General features: G+C 39.7%; 1 protein-coding gene across 2 annotated transcripts in view; it reads left to right on the top strand.

Moving 5' to 3' along the window:
- RELN (reelin) overlaps window positions 1–22,004 on the top strand; it is a 441,212-nt gene that overhangs the window by 343,964 nt on the left and 75,244 nt on the right. For both annotated transcript variants that reach the window (XM_045564269.1, XM_045564270.1), the window contains exons 29-36: window positions 4,918–5,075; window positions 6,278–6,485; window positions 7,758–7,834; window positions 13,261–13,419; window positions 13,605–13,793; window positions 14,440–14,713; window positions 18,080–18,220; window positions 18,322–18,499. In XM_045564269.1, coding sequence (XP_045420225.1) covers window positions 4,918–5,075; window positions 6,278–6,485; window positions 7,758–7,834; window positions 13,261–13,419; window positions 13,605–13,793; window positions 14,440–14,713; window positions 18,080–18,220; window positions 18,322–18,499 — 1,384 coding nt within the window. The remainder of the gene's footprint in view (window positions 1–4,917; window positions 5,076–6,277; window positions 6,486–7,757; window positions 7,835–13,260; window positions 13,420–13,604; window positions 13,794–14,439; window positions 14,714–18,079; window positions 18,221–18,321; window positions 18,500–22,004) is intronic.

The following is a 22,004-nucleotide window of genomic DNA, read 5'->3' on the forward strand; positions in this document are numbered from 1 at the left end:
TCTTTCCTTATCTATAAGAACATGTCTATGTTTGCAGCTAAATAGCCGTCTCATCCTGCTTCCTGCCCACCTTGAGCTATGCATGTACCAGTGCAGCCCTTGTGCCCCTCACCTCTACCACTGCCTTTCCCCCCACACACACTTTCCAAAACTGTGACCCAACCGCAGCTCTCCCAAATAGGTAGGTGTAGCATGCCGTGAAGTTGGGGAACATCAAGTGGTACATCTTTGCTGAAATGATTAGAATATCGGGGTGCTGGAAGACATCACTGTAAAAGTAAATAATACGTTCAGGAGCCAAGGAACACAAATCTGGTTTGATTTCCTCAAAGCCCAGTAATACACAGCTGACTCTGAAACTGCAGTTCATTTGGTATTTGGGTGGAATAACAAAATTGGTAAAGCCACATATTAGAAGTAAGAGAAGGTTGTGTTTAGCATCACAAAGTAAGCCAATATTTTGAGGCTCCTAATATATCAATATTTTCTTAGACCTCAGCTTTTGGAAGAAGAAATCTCCATTAGAATTCAGCCTCCTGGTTAATTTGGATACCATCCAGCTTGCTGGTGGATGGCGTTTGTGATGAAGAGCCCTCTACTAAAGAGTAGTAAATATGTTTCTACTTTACCCCAAGTAAATGAGCTGTTGTTGTTCCTTCTGCAATATGTTAAACTCAGATATCTCCAAATGCAATGTTGGAAAGCTGAGAATTCTAAGTGTTAAAATCGTTAAAATTTGGAGCTATTTTGCCACAAGGCAACATGCTTGTAATAGTTACTAGAACATTGCTCTTACAGAAATAACTCTAAGCTGGTTTTCTCAAAGGAGCAGTTTATGCTCTTATTAATTCACTGGGTTCTTAGCTACAGTGAAAAGACATTAGTGACAGTGACTATATGTTGTTGCATCTCTCCCGACTCCCAGAGGCATCCTTGTCCAGAGACCATACCACACAGCCTGCTGTAGGTTCCCTGTGCAGAGGGCAAAAAATGGGTGTCTCCAAGCAGGCTGGAAGTACAATTGCTTAGTATTCTGCAGAATGTCTCCACCACCACCCATCACCTGTGCCTCTCTGCACAGGGCAGGAACTTCCTGGTTTGAGAGGCAGATGCAACATTTCTGTAAATTGTGTGGTGATAGAAGTATAAGGTGTAGAAACCAATTCTCCTGGTCACTCAGGCATCCTCTAAACAAAGATGAAAGTTGGGGACAGGGACAAAGAGAAAGAGTCTTATCTTCTCCTCCTTTTTTCCTTATCTGGGACATGCAAAACAAAAGGGACAGTTTTGTTGAATGATCTGAATAGTCAGACCACACTATGGTTTATTTCTAGTAAGATTACATAAGATGAAACTCTGTCATTCTTCTCAATCATTTCTTCTTCCAAATCCTTCCTAGACCCCCTATCAAGTCAAAGACCTCTATTGCATGCTCTCCTAGCTCCATGTCCTTCTCAGTGGTGGTTGTTGGAGTTGCACAGGTACATTTCTTTGTGTGGGTGCTTGATTAAGTGTCTCCTCACTCAGTTGTGGACTGTGTGAGGGCAGGAACCACGTCTGGGTTTTGCTCCCGGCAGCACGCCCCGCAGTACCTACCACTGTCCTGGCATGCTGCAGGTGCCTGCTGAATGCTGGTTGAATGAAGAGATGTTGAACAAGGAATAAAGGCCAGCAAAAGGTTATTAACCATAATGAAAACACCTTCCTTTTTCATGTGTTTTCCAAAATAAATTCAATGCTATTTAGCAAGAAATCATTGTTCTGCATTCTACTGTTTCCTCGAAAAGGCAAGAATAGCATATGTGCACAAATACATTAATAATAGTAATTGCAAGGCTATGTCTCCTCTAGTTTAAAAGTGTGGAATCTAGTCATACTTATTAGCTTAACTTTGGCCTGCTTATTTCCTTCCTTCTTCTAATGGTCTCTGTCTTAGTTTGTGTTGCTATAAAAGAATAGCTGACACTGGGTAATTTATAAAGAAAAGAGGTTTATTTGGCTCATGGTTCTCCAGGCTGTACAAGAAGCATGGAGCCAGCAACTTTTCTGGTGAGGGTCTCCGACTGCTTCCACTCATGGTGGAAGGGAAAAGGGAGCAGGCACCGCATGGCAAGAGGAAGGAAACAAAAGAGAAAAGGGAGGGAGGTACCTGGCTCTGTTTAACAAGCAGTTCTCTCAAGAACTAATAGAATGAAAACTCACTACAGCAAGATGGCACCAAGCCATTCATAAAGGATCCATCCCGTGACCCAGACGCCTCTCACCAGGCCCCACCTCCAACACTGGGGATCAATTTCAACATGAGATTTGGAGGGGACAAATATACAAAGTAGTTTTTATAACTAAGTGGTTTTTATAACTTCACCAGTTCTTCTTTATAATCTGACTAGTTTTTATAACTTTACCAGTTTTTCTTCTTATTCCAGCAACCCTAAGGTTGCCAGATTTCTTGAGTTCAATCCCAAGATTGGGTCCCTGAGAAAAGAACAGAGTAGCAGCTGGCATCAGGGACCAAGCACGACTGGAGAAATGGAAATGAAGCAAAACTTAACTTAGGTCGTGGCCAGTGAGACCTTTGTTACTTTGATTTGCACCTTCCAACTAAAAACCACCTAGCAGAGATTGAAAGAAAGAAAAGAGGAACCATCTCTTCTTGTCCTTTCACTGAAATACAGTTTTCCATGTAGGACTCTCAACTGTCCTGGACTCACCCTATTAGCCAAAATTAGTCCTTCTGTTTCTTTTTTTTTCTTTTTTTCTCCTTATGTAAGCATCGATTCCTTAATACTGGACTCCTAAGGTCTTTTACCTTTCCAAATATTTAACAGTGCATTTTGCTTCTTGGGTCTGTAGGAGCCTTAGGATCTGCAAACAGGGTGCCACTTCTCTCTGACCAGCCCAGAACTTGGTTCTTTTAATATTACAATGAAAATCACAAGACTCCAAGAAACAAAGACAGGTTTAAAGTGTTTCACTGTCCTTTATTCATTATCAAATCACCAAAACTTTTTCTAGGATTCTACCAAAATGTGGGATTCTTCAACCCTCTGAATGCTTCTAGGCCCAAGTCGGCCTGCTTCTTCCATGAAGTGGAGCAGTTGATGGAGAGATGCCCTCACCTTGCCCAAGTGGGAAAGTGTAGGGTAGGGGAAAGAAGTTGTTCTTTCTCTTTTATTACTTTCCATATGGCAGAAGTTGCGGATCCCTGTTTCTCTGGGTTCTTTATAGAGCAGAAAAAGAAGCAACAAGGATGACTTCTAATCCAAGAGGACTCGTCTCAGGGAATTGGCATGTTTCCCTTGTTTATCACAAATAATGCAGTCTGTCCCTTAGTAGGAGCAAAGAGGCCTTAGCATTTTCAGTATTTTCCTTAAGAGCTATTGGCAGATACTGATACTCATCAATTCCATTTACTTCCTTTGAGAGGTAAAATACCTTCACAGGCTGAAGAATGTCACACCTCCAATGGAAGGAATCGTCCCAAGGTCCATGACACTAGGACAGCTATATATATATCTGTATATCTATATCTATATATTGGCTTTTGCTTTGTTTTTATAATCTTCTTTAATTTAGTTCTTTTTTGCCTTAAACATTACCCTGATTTGATTAATTCACATTGTAAGACCAATATATTTTGAATTAGCTCCAAAGGAAATACTTTTGTATGTTCACCTTCCTCGTAACTGAGGCTTGCATTAACAGATGATTAATCTCCAAAAACTTTTAAACCTAGCAAGCAACACCGTTGGTTACATTTTGAAAATCTGCCAAGAATAGGTAACTCAAAATAACGAAAGGGAAGAGCAAGCCAGGGTTATGGTTTGGTGTTGCCAAATGTCCCAAGTCCCCTGAAGAGCCAGAAAGAAATGCATTCTGATACTGCCATGCTATTTTCACAATATGGAAGGGAGAAGTAGCCATCCTTCTCTGCAGTTATCCTTAACAGTCTTCATTAATCTTTATGATTCTTTATCCTTGTTTACTAAGAAACTGGTTCACTCAGAAGTCTATAAATATTGGAATCTAGATACACTAATACATCTTCCTCCTTTGATTTTAGTAGAAGAAGGAAGAGGGATTTCCCTGACATGAAATTATAGATGTACATATGTGCTCATATGTTTGAAAAGAAAAGAGATGTGTTGAAAAGATTGGAAAGCAATTGGGAACAGTTTTAGTTTGGCGGCATCAGAACTATTGTTCTAGGGGAAGAAGGACCGGGCAGTCGCCCAGCCCCTGGTGATCCAGGGTTTTGAAGTACTGGAACTAGGTCCCTCTTTTGTTCGCTGGCAGTTACGGGTATTCACTGGCAGCCTAGCTGGTTGCTAAGAGTTCATAGAATGAGCATCTTGGAAATTGGAAGACGAAAGATGAAGAGGAAGGGAAGGAAGGCACAGGTGGGAATAGAGCTGTCAGTACACACTTAATTCTTCTGTACCTAAAGCAGGTCAACGGTAAATAGCCAGAGTTCCCTTGTATGTCCTAACAAAGAACATTCTATTTGATGGCTTCAAAAATTCATAAGTAGCCTCTTCTGAAAATATCCATAAAATTAGTGCAATGGAAGGGTGAAATATTGAGTAAAGGAAAGGAATATCTTTCTGGGTTTTATTTATTACTAAAAGGACAGAAGGTAAGAAAATATGCAAGTAAAACCTATGATATATTCTGGTCATCGAAAGTGTTCTGTACCTGATATCCTCCCAGCATTGAAACACTTATGCTGAAAAAGAAATCAAGAAATTTTGAGAAAGATCTGAGACAGACACCTTATGAAGATTAGGTATGCAATCAAGCAGGCATGACTTGCAAACAAATACTAAATCTCCCTTGAGTTTTTCTGAACCTTTGTATATTCTAGTGCTTCGTAAGAGATCTTGGTGCAAGAAACAGATGTATTGTTTTTCCCAACAGCAAGACCAGATTCCGATGGATCCAGGAGAGCAGCACACAGAAAAACGTGCCTCCGTTTGGTTTAGATGGAGTGTACATATCCGAGCCTTGCCCCAGTTACTGCAGTGGCCGTGGGGACTGCATTTCAGGAGTGTGTTTCTGTGACCTGGGGTACACCGGTAAGCTGAATGTTAATACATGTGTCTCATGGTTTATTTGTAAAATATTCATCTCCAGTACTGTAATTCATGTTATCCTTCCAAAGAAATAGATTCAGAGTTTGTTTTTCTCTAAGAATTGTAGGAATTTGCAACCTAGGCACATGAGGTGCTAAGATATGTTGTAGTTTTGAGCTACCTAAGGGAGAAACCATGATAACACAAATTTCACTTCCTAAACAGGATTTGTTTATTATTAATAGCAACAGTAATTAACATTGCTTGGGGCCCTACTTCATGCCAGGTACTAAAGTAAGGCTTTTTATTTCATCTCATTTAATTATAACAATAACCCTGTGGGGTAGTACTATAAACCCTGTTTCTATTTGAGGAAACTGAGGCACACAGAGGTTTAGTAATTCTCCCAAGGTCACACAGCTGGGCGTCGCTGGAGCTGGGAGTCAGACCCTGGCGGTCATTCTCCAGGACCCAGACTCAAGCTCTCAACCACTTGCCTGCAGGGTCTCCCTGAACTCTTTACATTGCTTTTTATAAGAAATGTAACTTTATACATTTAAAGGAAAAATGCAACTTATGAAACGATAAATCCAAGACTGCCAAAGGAGAGTGTTGCTATAAGCAAAAATGAAAAGGGAGCTGAGATTAAAGGGTAAAATTGGCGCAAATATTATAAGCTTCAAAATCTTTTTCTGGATTTTTCCTGGAGACAACTTCAAAAGGCTTCTTCACAGCTTTTCAGCGCTCTGGCCTTCATTTGGCGTGTGACCAAAGACCAACATATGCTGTTGCAGGCTTCTGTGGAGAGTGCTGTCACTCACAGTTTCAAGGGTGTTTTTTTTTTTTTTTGAATCTGGGACTGACGCCCTTTATTGATCCTATAATAGAACAACAAATGAGCAAGTTTTCTTGTGTAGAATCCATTTCTCAGTTTACAGAAATCTTCAGTAGCAAGCACTATGGAAGTGCGTGGGTCCTAATGGCTCTTTATTCAAATACAAGAAACTACAGAGACAGAATAGTGTTTTTGACTATGGTAATGATGACTGTCTTCCAGGCAGACAATTGTGAGATACAGATTTTCATGTGGCTTCCTTCCCCTAATTCCTGTGGAAATTCTCCCTTTGCTCCTTGTGTTGAATATACCTTCTAATGTTTAGTGATTCCAATGAAGCATCTCTCCTGTGTGTTTCTCTTTTCTGAAGCTGCACAAGGAACCTGTGTGTCAAATGTCCCTAATCACAGTGAGATGTTCGATAGGTTTGAGGGGAAGCTCAGCCCTCTGTGGTACAAGATAACTGGCGGCCAGGTCGGAACTGGCTGTGGGACACTGAACGATGGCAAATCTCTCTACTTCAATGGCCCTGGGAAAAGGGAAGCGAGGACTGTTCCTCTGGACACCAGAAGTATCAGGTAAGCGGTTAATTAGTACCCTTCTCTGCGAACATAGTATTTATCACACTAGGTGGTCTAGCCTAAAATATTCTGTTCTGTTACAGAGAGTTTATGTAATAAAATTTCTATACAAGGGCTGTCCGGAAAGTATCCAGCCATTGTGGATATAGCGAGAGTGGTTACATGGCTGATACTTTCCGGCCAGCCCTCATATAGACCCTGATGTGTAAAAATGAAGATGATTCTAGCTCTATAATAAAATAAGTAGTTTCTACAAGAATCATACCAAAATTCTTTAATCTGTATACAGTCATCACCAAGGCCTCCATGTCTAGTGTATGTCAGCTTCGTTTTCTAAAGTTTTATGTTACTACGAAAACTATTTGGTACTATTTTTGACGTATGCTATGTGAATCAAAGATTTTTCTAACTTTAAATTCTATGTCCAAAAATATGCATCCTCATTTACCTAACTTTGTGTTCACTTATTGAAACTGCCCCAGAAATTTAAAATACCTACACTGACACCTACTGGTAAAATAAAGAACTGTTTGGTTTTTAAGGTCAAATGAAATAGTAGCACACCTAAAATGAAACCGTGCTTTTTTTTTTAATCAATTAAATTATTTGAGAATTGGAAGAAAGGAAACATAAAAAATGTTTGAAATTTTTAGACCTTCTCCTCACTAAAATTTTGGTTTCTGTGTCATGTTTTTTCTGCTTTCAGTCTCTTTCCCTTTCCTCTTGCATTGTTCTCTCAGAGATGTGCTTGTCAAGGGGGCAGTCTCTGGCAGCTACTGGGGACTGGGGCATAATTTATATCACACTGACTGGGTGTCAGTTGAGACAAAGTTAGCCAACTGAGTCTAAATCAGTAATAGAAAGGTAATTGTCTGGCCTTAAACAAATATAGTATTCGACTTCTTAATGTTAGATTTTTCCTCATCTTGAGTTTCCAAGGATGGTATTATCTGGAGTTAAGGAATTTCCATTTTAGTAATCCCATTAAATTACATCAGACTGTGATAATGACTTAGGGTTAAACTGTTTGCTTTCGTTTAGATCATTATTACAGAATAAAATAAATGGTCCTGTTAATCAACTTTTTCTAAATGGTTACAGAATTAATTTATTATAATGTATATAGTTTCTGCTTATCATATGCTTTCTGAGCTTCAAAGTAGTACTTAATAATTACTGGAGGGTTTTTTCTAATGCATCAAAATACAAAGGGTTAATGCTCTTTTGAACTCATCTATTTGTAAGTAAACTGAAGTTTTTTTTCCGCAGACTTGTTCAATTTTATATACAAATTGGAAGCAAAACTTCAGGTATTACTTGCATCAAACCAAGAGCTAGAAATGAAGGTAAGCTGCTATACTTCCATAGAAATTACAGTTACTACTGGCAAATTAGTCCTTTTTCCTCCCAAAGTTTGGCCAGGATTCTGCAAACTGATACATTACCCTGAATCACTCTCTTCTCCTCCATAGACTGGGTGGCTGTGTGGAGCCAGGTTCCCTAAGAGTTCTATACAGATCCTTAAGCCTGAAAAATTGTGTCTTCTATGGGCGTAGACAGGATCACAGGGGCATTTGTTTTAGGGAACCCTATTTCTTTATTCTTTCGCCAGGAAGAGGAAAAAACCCAATAGCAGAGACTTTTACATCAGCATGAGGGCTAGAAACTTGTTTGCATGGGGCATTACTGAATGCAGATCAAACTCTGCTCCTGCTCATAAACATTCTGAGTGGACAAGAATCCTTGTGTAGGAGGAACAGTTCTTGGTAATATTAATAATAAATGTTAACTTTTGGGGAGACCTTCTATGTGCAAGATGCTATTCCAAGTGTTTTATCAGTGTTAATTCATTTTATCTTCATCATACCCCTTTGCTGTAAGTATTAGTATTAGTCCTAGTTTACAGTTACAGAAACTGAGCACAGAGAGGCCAAGTAACTTGCCCACAATCATGCAGTTAGTAAGTGATGAGTGGAGATTGAACCACTCATGCTGGCAGCAGAATTTATGCCTTAGCCATCAGACTATACTGCCTCTCTCCTTGCCCAGAACTCCACCCGCCCCAGACTCCCATACCATCTTCTCCCTCACATAATTCAGTTCTGAAGGAAATGCAAAAGGCCTGAAGCATAGGTAGGGTCCGGGAGCGCTACAGATCTGATGGGATTCATTAAGGAACCCAGAATGTGAGTTGGGTCCTAGCACGAAATCCATGGGCTTCTCAGGTGGATCCTCCAAACCTTGGTCTCTGGAGCAGCATGTGAAGAGTTTTGCACCTTATCTGTTTGTTGTTATCTTGTATATGACTGTGTAAAGCATACTGGCTCAAACAGTGCCTACTAGTCATCGGAGCTGCGGCGGGCTCTGTTCATCAGCTCTGCATTTCCTTGGCCATATCATCACTAACTGAAGGCTTTAATGATTTTTTTTCTGAATATCTCAGTACTTTTAGGCTGATTATCCAAATCATCCATTAATTGGAGCAGCAGTCTAGAAGCTTTTATTGACCACTTTGCATTCCATAACCTCTTCAACAAATATTTATTAAGAATCTGTTCTAAGCCAGACACTGTTCTAGGTGCTACAGAGACAATGTGACCAAAAGACAGATGTGTCAGTCATGATGAGCTAGGTTGTACTGCAATAACAAAGAACCCTCTAAATATCAGTGGGCTAAAATAAAAAGGATTTCTCTCTTGTGCTACATTTTCTTCATGGGTCATCTGAGGTCCTCATCCCAGCACCCAGAATCATGAAGCAGCTGCCGGGTAGATTCTGGATGTTGCCAACCATATGGCAGAGGCAAAGAGAAACCTGGTGAAGGGGATAAGAAGGACAAACATACTATGTGCTGGAGAGGGAGGAGCCAGTGTGGCACTAATGAACACCTTCTGCGTAGATCTCTGCCCTTAAGGGAATTTACATTCTAGTGAGAAGAGTCAGATAATAAACAATAAAGAAAATAAATAAGCCAGAAAATGTTAGGCTATAAGGGCTGGACAGAAACAAATACGCTGATGAGATGGAAAGTAAGGTGCTGATTTAGATAGAGTAGTCTGGGTAGGGGCTCACCGAGGAAGTAACATTTAATAAATCGAAATCTAAAGGAAATTTGTGGCCGGGCACAGTGGCTCATGCCTGTAATCCTAGCACTTTGGGAGGCTGAAGTGGGAGGATGCCTTGAGGTCAGGAGTTCGAGACCAGCCTGAGCAAGAGCGAGACCCCGTCTCTACTAAAAAATAGAAACAAATTATCTGGACAACTAAAAATATATAGAAAAAATTAGCCAGGCATGGTGGTGCATGCCTATAGTCCCAGCTACTCGGGAGGCTGAGGCAGAAGGATCTCTTGAGCCCAGGAGTTTGAGGTTGCTGTGAGCTAGGCTGACACCACAGCACTCACTCTAGCCAGGGCAAAAGAACAAGACTCTGTCTCAAAAAAAATAAATAAAGGAAATTTGTGTGCATAACTCTTTTGAAAATGACAAATCCATACCCCCCTATTTGTGTATGACCTAAAAAAAAAAAGAAGAAGAAGAAAAAAACCCTGAGCATGGTATAGTAGGAAGCATCTGCTTATCACAGATATGAGTCTCTGCTCTATATTTAACTTCCAACTCCAAGGGCTGCTGTCTGCCCTGTGAGGCAAATGCCCCTTAGGATCCCTTTAGGAACAAGAAACTTTTTCTCAGCTAGTCGTGAGCCACTTTTATAAACTCAATGCTAGCCATGTAATTCACATCCCACAGGCATTTCTCAGCCTTTTATTGAAAACTGGTTGTTAAAATGTAAATCTGCTTAAATCCTTGAACAAATCTCTTCCAGTGATGAAAGTAAAGATTTTTTACTTACTCAAGCTGAAGCATCAATTTACATATTTGGAATTAAAATCAAAATTAGGCTATTTTCAATAAGACTGGACAGAACATAGATGGCATTGCAGTTTAAAAAAAGAAATGTTTTATTTTAATACATGCCTTAAACCCTCGGTAGATGAGCTAAAGGGCTTGGTTTATTCAGATGTACAATGTTCGATAACCCAGCTAATGAGGCTCAGCAACTGACATAAGATATGTACATTGCAGTCTTCCTTTCTTGCACTCCTCCACTCTCTCATACTTACCTGGGATTTTTCTTTGGAATTGGAGCCCTCATCACTGCAGACCTCATTACTGCCTGCAGGTGTACGTGACACTCCTAAAAAAGCTAATGAGGGAGAAGGGCAAGAAGCAGAAACCAAGTGAAGTGCACACCTCCTGGGCTGTGCTGCTCATATTTTAATGTGCACTTGAATCATTTGGGAGCCTTGTTAAAATGCACATTTAGATACAGTAGGACTGGAGAGGTATGTTACATAACAGATTATCCCAAAACTGAGTGGCTTATAACTGCAAATATTTGTTACCTCACAGTTTCTGTGAATCAGGAATTTGGGAACAACTTAGCTGAATGGTTCCAGCTTAGGATCTCTCATGAGGTTGCAGTCAAGACAAAGGCCAGGAGGCACATGGTCATCAGAAGATTTAACCAGGCCTGGGCGATGTGTTTCCAAGACGGCTCACTTACATGGCTGTTGGCAAAAGGCTTCAGTTTTTCTCAGGCTGTTGGCAAGGGTCTTCAGCCTCTAATTCCACAGGCTGCTTGAATATCCTTCCTACACGTGGGGGGCTTTCCCCAGAGCAAGAGATCTGAGAGACAGCAAGGAATAAACGGCAATGCCTTTTATGACCTGGTCTCAGAAGTCACACGCCATCCGTTGTATTATATTCTATTCATTGGAAGCAAGTTACTAAGACTGTCCACACTCAAAGGAAAGAGAATTAAACTCCACTTTTTAAAGGGAGGAGTGTCAAAGAATTTGTGGACGTATTTTTAAAAACCTGTTCCAAGGTGATATAGGTGCTGGTCTTGGACCATACTTTGAGTGGAAGGCACTAGAAAGGACCAGCTGGTGAAATTTTATTAATATTCTCATGATGCTTCATTTCTGGTCCTATAATCTACCTTCTGAATAGGTCACCCCCAAATAACTATATACATAAGTTCTCTCTACCTCTTTCTCATCTTATGAAGTGTAAACCATATTAACACAAATTAATGGCTACAAGAACTAAATTTTGAAGCGTCTGCACCCTCAGCTGTCCAACATCACACTAAAAAGCCAATGGGACATATTTTGAGCAAACATCAGGGGTTAGAGACTACATACAGCTTTTGCCAGACACTCCTCGACTAGAATAAAGACTAGAAACAGCCTCACTTCAATTTTTCTCATGAGCTTTCCTGTGTGACTCTGTGCCTTTCCCAACACATGGGTCTCAGCTCAGTCAGCGGAGGCTCCACCTCCCATCCCTACACCTGTGTGCAGCCTGCTGTCTCCCCAGAGAGTTCCGTGCTTTGAACTATTTTTATCCTCTCAATTAGTTCAATGCGTTCCTTAACTTTAAATATGGTAGGCTTAATTCTCCCAAGATTTCTAATTTTTAGCATATTTGTCATTTTTGTTCTTGGCATCGTCCCTTGTCAGATGTGGTGACAGTAATTCCATGTGCTATTAATTAGCCTTGAACAGCTTTCTTATAGCTCTACATTTTATTGTAATATTTCTTGAAACTTTATTTTAGTAAACTCTTTGTTATCCAACATGATAAAGGGATTGAGACCTTCCAGTCAGCCAGTAATAGGAAAATTAATAAAATAACAAATAAATATAACTTTACCAAGCATAATTTCTATGAATACTCAAAAAGTAACTCAGTATCCCTCTATTCATAATTATGAATATACAGTGCCAGTCTCAGGAATAATTATGGCATAGACAGTTAGATAAATGCCATCTATCCCTCTGCCCCCTCCCATCAGAACAAATATATATTCATAATAACATTAATAAAATTATACATATGTAACTGTATATATAACTATTCCCAAGACTGGCACAGTCTTGTTCCTAAGATGGGCACTGATTTATACGCAGTTATATATTATATCTATGTAAACTGATTCCCACAGTTTCATCCTTAGCAGTTTGTTCCTTTGCATTCAGCATGACCCTTTCCCTGTGCCCTTGGTACCACACCAGGTCCCCACCATGTAGTGTGCAGGTCCCTGGATCCTACCGCCCTGGTGGCCGGGGGAGGGGTGTGGGTGGACAGGGCAAGTAAAGGGGGAAAGGATGATAGGGAAAGGAAGGTCGAACTAACACTGGAGAGGGGTGAATTTTTCTGTTTGCTATTTAATAATTGGGCTTCATTCAGGCTTCACTGACCAGGGTCTGACAAAGTGTGAAGTGCTAGTAAAAGGATCTTTCTGCTTAACAGAATTTCAGACTGTGGGCAGTGCTTACTGCCTTGTGCTTCGGCAGCAGAGAGAGCCACTTAGTTTTGTGCCAGGGGGAGATTGAGATATTTCTTCTGAGTATATAATAATGATATGAGACTTTGTAGCATTCAGGACAGAATCTAAAATTCAAATACATGATCTGGAGTGGGTTTTTACGTTCCCCTTACCAACCTACTCATCACTCAAAGCTGAGTGGTCTTTAAAAGAGCTTATGTATTTTCTTTCTCCATTTCCTGGGAGTCAGTGCATTAGAAACTGTCAAGAAATTGATGAGCCTTCAAGTCTACTAATTCATTCCTTGAAAGTTAGACGAATGTGCTCTCATTCTGTGAGACACAATTTGAGGTTGCTGCAGTTTCACCATGTAAGAAATACTGTTCCTTGCCTCTAGGAAACTGTCCAAGTGACTGGATTTATGTCTTTTAACTCAGGGCTTGTTGTTCAGTATTCAAATGACAATGGAATACTGTGGCATTTGCTTCGAGAGTTGGACTTCATGTCATTCCTGGAACCACAGATCATTTCCATTGACCTGCCACGGGAGGCAAAGACACCTGCAACGGCATTTCGGTGGTGGCAACCGCAACACGGTGAGTTGCTCACTCCAACATCCCGGTAGCTTTGAGATCATGCAGTGTCCATACTCACCTTGTATTCTGTGTTTCTTAATTTACTGTCAATTTCTAGACAATTTGATTTAAAATCACAGTCATAAAGCTACTCACGTTGCTATGTAATGAACCTTCTCTAACTGCCTTTATTCATCTGATTGCAGGGAAGCACTCGGCCCAGTGGGCTTTGGATGATGTTCTTATAGGAATGAATGACAGCTCTCAAACTGGGTTTCAAGACAAATTTGATGGCTCTATAGATTTACAAGCCAACTGGTATCGAATCCAAGGAGGTCAAGTCGATATTGACTGTCTCTCTATGGACACTGCTCTGATATTTACTGAAAACATAGGTATATATCATCACCAGATAAAGGGAGAATATTTGATTAAGCATAGGACTAAATTAACTAAAACTCAAGAGGAAATTTTCAAATGCAAAACTATGTGCCTAACTACCTGTGCTGAGGGAGGCTCTCAGGACAACAATTGTATTGTCCTGGTATAACTTGGTGAGCCCAGTGACTTGGTTTTTGTTGGAACTGTCTTTCACATATGGATGATATGAATAAGATTTCTTAAAAGCAGAGCAAAAAATATATATATATTATAATTTGCAGAATTACAGACTTAAGACTCTGTTAAAGAAAAGATAAATGTTTGAAGTGGTAACTACCCTGATGTGATCATTACACATGTATACATGTATCAAAATATCACATGTACCTCAAAAATAGTATAACTGTGCTATATCTGTTTTAAAAAGACTCTGTATTAGCCGTTTTCAATGTGGTAATGCTTTTCAAGTTAGCAGCCTTCCATATTTCTGAGTTCTGTAGGTAACCAAATAAAAACAGGAAATATGAGAAGAAAAGTCAAAGTACATATGAGACAGATAAGCCATGATTCTTGTGTGTTATCCTAAGTGTTGGTTATAAGCATAAACGCCAAGGAAGGAAAGAGCACAGTTATATGCTACCATTGCACTTTCTTTTGTAGGAAAACCTCGTTATGCTGAGACCTGGGATTTTCACGTGTCAGCGTCTACCTTCTTGCAGTTTGAAATGAGCATGGGCTGTAGCAAGCCCTTCAGCGCCTCCCACAGTGTACAGCTCCAGTATTCTCTGAACAATGGCAGGGACTGGCATCTTGTCACCGAAGAGTGTGTTCCTCCAACCATAGGCTGTCTGCACTACACAGAAAGTTCAATTTACACCTCGGAAAGATTCCAGAATTGGAAGCGGATCACTGTCTACCTTCCACTCTCCACCATGTGAGAATTGTCATTTGACTACATGTCAGAATGTTGGGTTTCTATCACCTAATTTGAAAATAATTGTGATTCCCCTTGGGGATTCTATTATTCCTTCATGATAATTATGCAAGGAATGTGCCAGGAAGAATTAAAAAAAAGTGCAAGGTGCTTTGAGTTGCAATTTTTAAATAAGGCTAGAGAGGTCCAAAAGTTTTACAAGGCTGAACTTTAATGTTCTTTAGCAACACGAATGCTGCCCACCAGATTCAGTTTTTACACTGTTGTAAAAATAAGTCTCTGCCCATAAAGCAGACTGATACTTCTTCACGTTAAGCAGTATGTGAGATTACCGGATACAGGAGAGCACCCTTAGTTTTTTCATCTCGATACCACAATGCGAATGAAAGGTTGGTTCCTTTGGCATGTTCAAATCGTTTTGCACCCCCCTTCCCCTCCCCAGCATTTCAGATCACATTCAGGAGTTGTGCTGACCTACAGGAGGCTCCCACTGTTGGGGTGGAGGCATTTGGACAATTTGAGGGTCTTTCTAGGACCCTCTAGGACGCTTTCTAGCGTGTGCTATGATGACTGATTAGAGACGGTGCCAGCCCGGGACCTCTCCCCCGCAGATCCTTGCCTCTCCCCTCCTTGCTCTGTTCTAAATGGCAGGAAATGCGGGGGAAATTGGCCTCTAGGGGTTACATTTCGCAGCCTCCTGTACCTGCTGGCTTCCTGAGAGGGTTAGACAGTGCCGGACACTGGCAGGAGATTGGAGGGAGGAAATAAAGGATAAGCCAGGGTATTCCTCTCCCTCCTTTTCTGCTTCAAGTGCAGCTTGGCCGACCTCTGTGGCTCCAGCTCCCCCAGAGGGCCCTGGCCCCCACACACCAGCAGCAGTGCCTCCTTCCTGTGTCCCTCCAGCCTTGGACTCGTAGTGAGTGGCTTCCTGACTGTGAAGCTCAGGTTTCCTCACTGACTCTATTGGTTTCTCAGCTCTGCCACTATGCACTACGTACCCAGTCCCTTGCATTAAATCCTTTCTGTGTTAAATATTTATAGTAGTTTCTGTTTTCCTGGTTCAGTTCTGATTCAGAGATGCACACCAAATGGCAGGGAAAAAAATGCAGAAAACCAAAGTGTTTTAGTATGTAGGCTAAACTAGTTTCCTATGACCGCCAGAGCTTTACATAGTGCTTGTTTGTAGCTCATTTATTCCTTTTCTTATTCAGTAAACATTTATTGAGTACCTATTGCATTGTAAGCACTCTGATACTAAATGAATAAGCTGATGCCAGGATCCAAATATATTAAAGTCATGCATCACTTAACGATGGTGATACATTCAGAGAAATGCGTCACTAGACAATTTTGTTGTTATGCAAACATCACAGAGTGTACTTTCACAAACCTGGATGGTGCAGCCTACTACACACCTAGGCTGTAGGGTACAGCCTGTTGCTCCTAGGCTACAAATCTGTGCAGTGTGTCACTGTAGTGAATGCTGTAGGCAATTGTAACACCATGGCAAGTATTTGTGCATCTATATATATATATCTAAACATAGAAAAGGTACAGTAAAAATACAGTATAAAAGATTGAAAATGGCACACCTGTATAGGGCACTTGCCATGCATGGAGCTTGCAGGACTGTAAGGTGCTCTAAGTGAGTCAGTGAGTGAGTGTGAAGGCTAGGACGTTACTGTACACTACCATAGACTTTACAAACACTGTACACTTAGGCGACACTAAATTTATAAAAGAAACTCTCTTCAATAATAAATTACCCTTAGCTGACTTTAACTTTTTTACTTTATAAACTTTTTAATTTTTTTAACTTTTTTGTGATAACACAGCTTAAAACACAAACACATTATATAGCTGTACAAAAAATTTTTTCTTTATATCTTTATTTGCTTTTTTAATTTTTATAAAGCTTTTTATTTTTTTTTTTTTTACCTTTTAAACTTCTTTATTAAAAACTAAAGTGCCAAAACACACATTAGCCTTGACCTACAGGGTCAGGACCATGGAGACGTAACTAGGTGACAAGAATTCTTAAGTTCCATTTTAGTCTTATGGGCCCGCTGTCGTATATGCAGGCCAAAGTGTCGTTATGTGGCACATCACTGCATTTAGGACAGCAGATCTCTAAGCAGCTACGTATGATATAAAATAACAGAGGTAATACTCAGGGCTAGCATTGAAACACAGGAGGATACTCCCTAACTCAGTTTGGGGCAGTTGGAGGTAGCTCCCCGGAGGAGCTGATGTCCCAGCTGAGTCTAAGTGAGGAGGGCTTACCAGAGGGAACAGGAGAGTGAGAGAGCATCGGTGCTGTCGTAAGCCAAAGCAAAATCCCAAAAGCCAGAAGAAGCATGAGTTGATGGGGCAATTCAAGGATTCGGTGTTGTCAGAACATAATTATGAGGCAAGAAATAGGGAAAGAGGCTTGAGCCAGGGAAGAGGGCAGGTGATGGAGGGGCCATGTATGTCATCTTAAGCAGTTTGGCCTTGACGGTACATGCACATTAGGGAACCACTGAAGGGTGTTAAATAGAGCGGCGATGGGATTAGATTTCTGTTTTAAAGCCACCATGCTGACAGCTGTGTTACTTTGAAGGAGAACTTGTGTAGGGGAAACAGCAGTACTTGCAGTGGTACTACTGAAATTCTACTTCAGGCAGACCGTGTACCACTTTGCAAATAACTAACAGACTTCTGCTATGCGATCTGTTCCTTAATGAGGGGCTGTTTTTGTTGTTTGGTAAGGCTGCTTCTATTTCTGGGTAAAGCAGTCTTGTGACCCAGTATACTCCAAATAACAGATTGCAAATATGGTAGAAAATACGGGAATGTGTCACATCGTTCTAGTCCTCAGCCTTAGAGAGCCAGACCCTCGAGAACCAAAATACAGGGCAGGGGTATCGCAGGGCTTCCGTGTACTCCCAGAAACCACTCAGGGACAGTAGAATAGGGACCTCACTAGCAGAACTTTGTAAGATTCTAACTTTGCCTCATGTTTATCATCTTATATATCTTTCCCAGTACTGAATATATAGCAGTAAAAGCCTGAAATTGAAATTCTGCCTGTATTTCAAAAACAAAATAAATCTATAGTTCAAAATAAGATTTCCATCTCACACATGTGTTTGTAGAATCTTATATGAAAGAAATGGTGAAAGAGTTAAATAGTATGTTTTCTACTCTCTTGTTTATGGGTCAAGAGAAAATAGCATCCATTACTTAGTAGGAAAATAAAGTGTCTCAAAGAAGAGGGAACTGGGCTCTGGAGAAAACTCCTTTAAAGGGAAAAGGGAATTAAAATAAATGTCCTCATGCTTTCAAGGTTGCTTGTCAAACCAATGGTGTGTTTTCTTTGGTTAGTTCTCCCAGGACCCGGTTCAGATGGATTCAGGCCAACTACACCGTGGGAGCTGATTCCTGGGCTATTGATAATGTTGTACTGGCCTCAGGGTGCCCTTGGATGTGCTCAGGACGAGGGATTTGCGATGCTGGACGCTGTGTGTAAGTTAATAAAACTGGCAGTTTCTTTCTTTACAATGCAAAAATAAAAATGGCTTATTGAACTCATGACAAATAATGCCTTGACTGATACTTTTCCTTAGGTGTGACCGGGGCTTTGGTGGATCCTACTGTGTTCCTGTTGTTCCTCTGCCCGCGATTCTTAAAGATGATTTCAACAGCAACTTACATCCTGACCTTTGGCCTGAAGTGTATGGTGCAGAGAGAGGGAATCTGAATGGTGAAACCATCAAATCTGGAACATCTCTCATTTTTAAAGGGGTCAGATAAGATTCTACTTCTCTACATTACTCTTAACACTCCCTTCTTCACCCACTGTTCCACCTAAATGCCTTTCTCAATCTGTTTAGATGATGTATTACTTTACACACAGTTATTGACGTCTAGCCCAAATCATGTTTCCTCTTCTATTCAGTGAAACCACTTTTTATGATCACTTGAGCATAAATTGTTCCTCTGCTTTGGTGACCAGACCTTCCTTACTTTATGCTGGAATTATCTATATACAAATTTATATGTATAAAAATTTATATGTATGTAAATTTATATATAAAAACATTCATATGTTTTTAGAATCTCAATTTCTAGATGCTAGCATTTTATGTTATTAAATTTTTAATTTGCAATATTTTTAAATGATTTTGTGAAAGATCTTTACTTTTTTGTTCTTTTTTTAAAATTTCTGGTAATAGAATCATTTGGTGACTTTAAGAAAACCAAAAATTTAAGTCAAGTTAAATAGCATTCTCAAACATTGTTGGTATATTTTTATATTTCAGCCTAGATTTCTGATTAGAGAAATGTCAAGCAAGCATGTAAAAAATCTGTGCTAAGCTGGCACATCTTCATATGTGAATACATGCTACATCCCATCTCTCTCAGCATGGGGAAATTGACTAATCTAGGTGTGCAAATGAAATCTGTGACAAAAATCTGCATGGGTTTTTATACACCCTTAATGATTAATACCTAACAGTTAGAAAATTAGATACCCTGGAACTTTTTTAGTTATAGTTAATAGATGCCAGTTATCATCCTTGTTTGAATCCAAATTCTTCTCAAGTTTTGGATGAGAAAGGAAAAAAAAAATGATTAGGGCCTGAGACATTTACAAGTCCCTGAGCGTTTCAAGAGACCAAATCAATTAAGGTAAAAATTTTCAGAGTGGAAACTCATGTGTTTTTTTGTTGTTATTGTTTTGGTGTTTTGTTTTAGTTTTGTCTTAGATGTTAGCTCTCATTACCACTAGCTCACTTCTAATAGTTTTGAAGCAGTTGGCAAGACCAAAAAGGCAGAAATCATGTAACTTTTCATGATTCAAAGAATTTTTAAAGCAGTAGAATTTTTAAGCAGTAGAATTAAAATCTGGTCCTTAGATTGTATAAACGAGAAAGATGCATAGTCTTTTATATTTTCCTTTTAGCCATCCAAATGCAAGAGCAGCCAAGCATTATATGTGTTAGACATAGTATCTATCAGCTCTGGAAGATGTAGAGAGGGCTCAGCGTGTGCCATTCAATAGGTTGTAGTTTGACCTAGAAAGGCATTCTTTCGTGAAAAAGGAAATGATAGTCTCTTTTTAATGTTTATAGATTCAGGAGTACTATCAGCTATTAAAATAGCTTGTTGGTTGCAAAAGAATTCCTCACATTTAGCACAAATGTATCACTGAACCTGGAAAAAGGATGAGAAAAGAAACATATCTGTGTGAACTAGAATATATGTGGCAACAGGACTTGACAGTTCTGTATAAATATCAATATCATGTGCTAACCTATAAACAAATATTGCAAATATGAAAGATACTTTTACATTACAGATCATGCCCACTTTCAACAAAATTGCTCCTACAAAATTCAGTGTAAAAAAGAGAAATTTTAAAAATACAAAAGGCTGGGCACAGTGGCTCACGCCTATAATCCTAGTACTTTGGGAGGCTGAGGTGGGAGGATTGCTTGAAGCTAGGAGTTCAAGACTAGCCTGGGCAATGTAGTGAGACCCTATCTCTAAAAAAAAAAAATTTTTTTTAATCAAAATGCAGTGTACAAGGGATCCTTTTACAGGTGACTTGTATTTGCCCATGGGAACAGTTTTATACTTGCATTCCATAATCAAAAGACAAGAATAATCATATTCCTTTATCTTGATGTTAGCAAGGGATATTTATTAGGTGAATCTATCAAATATCCACCTCAAAGCTTTTTAATTACAAGCTGAGGAGCCACCTTTCCTCTCAACTTCAACCTCCACATAGCACCAAGTCATAAAAGAATCCAAGGCTTTATATTTGTAAATGTTTAAGAGAGAAAGAAGGTAAAGACGTTGAGACATGAAGAAGACACATTGATTAGGTATCATGGACTGAGCAGGGCAGTAAATTGTTAGGCATAAAAAAAAAATGAAGACTGGGAAGCTTTTGCATGACAACCTTCTGTCCTAGAAGTATGAGGCTATGCTTTGTGAAGTTACAAGATGTGAATAAATGCAGTTGCTTTTTCACTACAATATCAAATAATTCTCAAATTCTGAATTTACCATTATCTGGATTTTTTTTTCTCCCCAGACCAACAAAATGGTTTAATAAACAAAACAATAGTATCTTATAAAGGATAGAGGATAAGATTCAGAATCTGACATATCTGGATTTGAATCCTACCATGACTTATTATAAACTATGTAATCTTGAGCCAGGCCCTCTCTGAGTTTCTGTTTCCTTATCCGCATCATGAGAATAATAATGTCTTTCTCTAGGAGTGCTAGTGCTTTAAATGAGCAAAGTGTCTATTTTAGGACCCAGCGTGTGGAGGCACCCAGTGCATGGTTGCTATTGTGAAATTAGCTCTATTTAAAATTTTTCAGCTATTAAGGAATGTGATCTATAATGAATGCTAAGAAGAGGAAGGTTTTGCCCTTTCTAGCTAAAATTACATTTGGCAATTGTTACTTGATAAGAAATCAGTTGACAATGTCCACTCAGTATCACACAGCCATACATCACTCAAGGGTCTCTTCATTCAGAAGTTGCAGCTGAGAAACTAAAGGCCTGTTTGGACCTGAGGACATTTGCACAGTGAAATTGTATTTTACTGGCTGTCACTGCAATCATATGAACACATGAAGAAACGAACCTTTCGCGCTGTCAATCCCAGGCAACCAGAAATAGTTAATTAGCAGAAAAAATTACTAAAGCTAATGTGATCTCTCTCCTCGTTCGTTGGTTTCTCTGCATGAATGGTTACAGCCTAAGCATGGGGACTTGCCTTCGTTATGCCTTATTTAACTTGACCAACTGGGGGGTGTTGTGTCAGCCTGAATGAGAGCTCCCGGGGCTGTCAGAGTGAGCAAAGGAGTAGTAAGTTCGGAAGACTCCTTGGAACCCTGAAAAAGTTACCTATTAGTCCCCGGCTTCCAGCAGGAGCACTTGGCTCATTTTCCATCTGCTTCCTCCTTACTCCTCTCTCAACATGCTGTGATCAAAGGAGGCTAGTTTTAAAAAGGCCTGTAGATATATAATGCTATCATTTGTGCACTGCTTTTTGTAAAAGTCACAGCAAAGTATGACTTAGAGTTGAGACAATGCAATTGTGTTATTTAGGCACAGGAAATGAAGGCCATTAAGAGAGAGGAAACAAGGATCTTTCATTTTTCCTTTTAAACTGGACAAAATTTGCTTCTTGATCATTACATGTATCTATTATTTAGCTGGTGCAAGTTAATTGCATTGAATTAAAGGAATATAATTTTGCAAGTGAAATAAGGTTGCTTA

The sequence above is a fragment of the Lemur catta genome, chromosome 11 (genome assembly GCF_020740605.2).
Source record: "Lemur catta isolate mLemCat1 chromosome 11, mLemCat1.pri, whole genome shotgun sequence".
NCBI classification, from domain to species: domain Eukaryota; kingdom Metazoa; phylum Chordata; class Mammalia; order Primates; family Lemuridae; genus Lemur; species Lemur catta.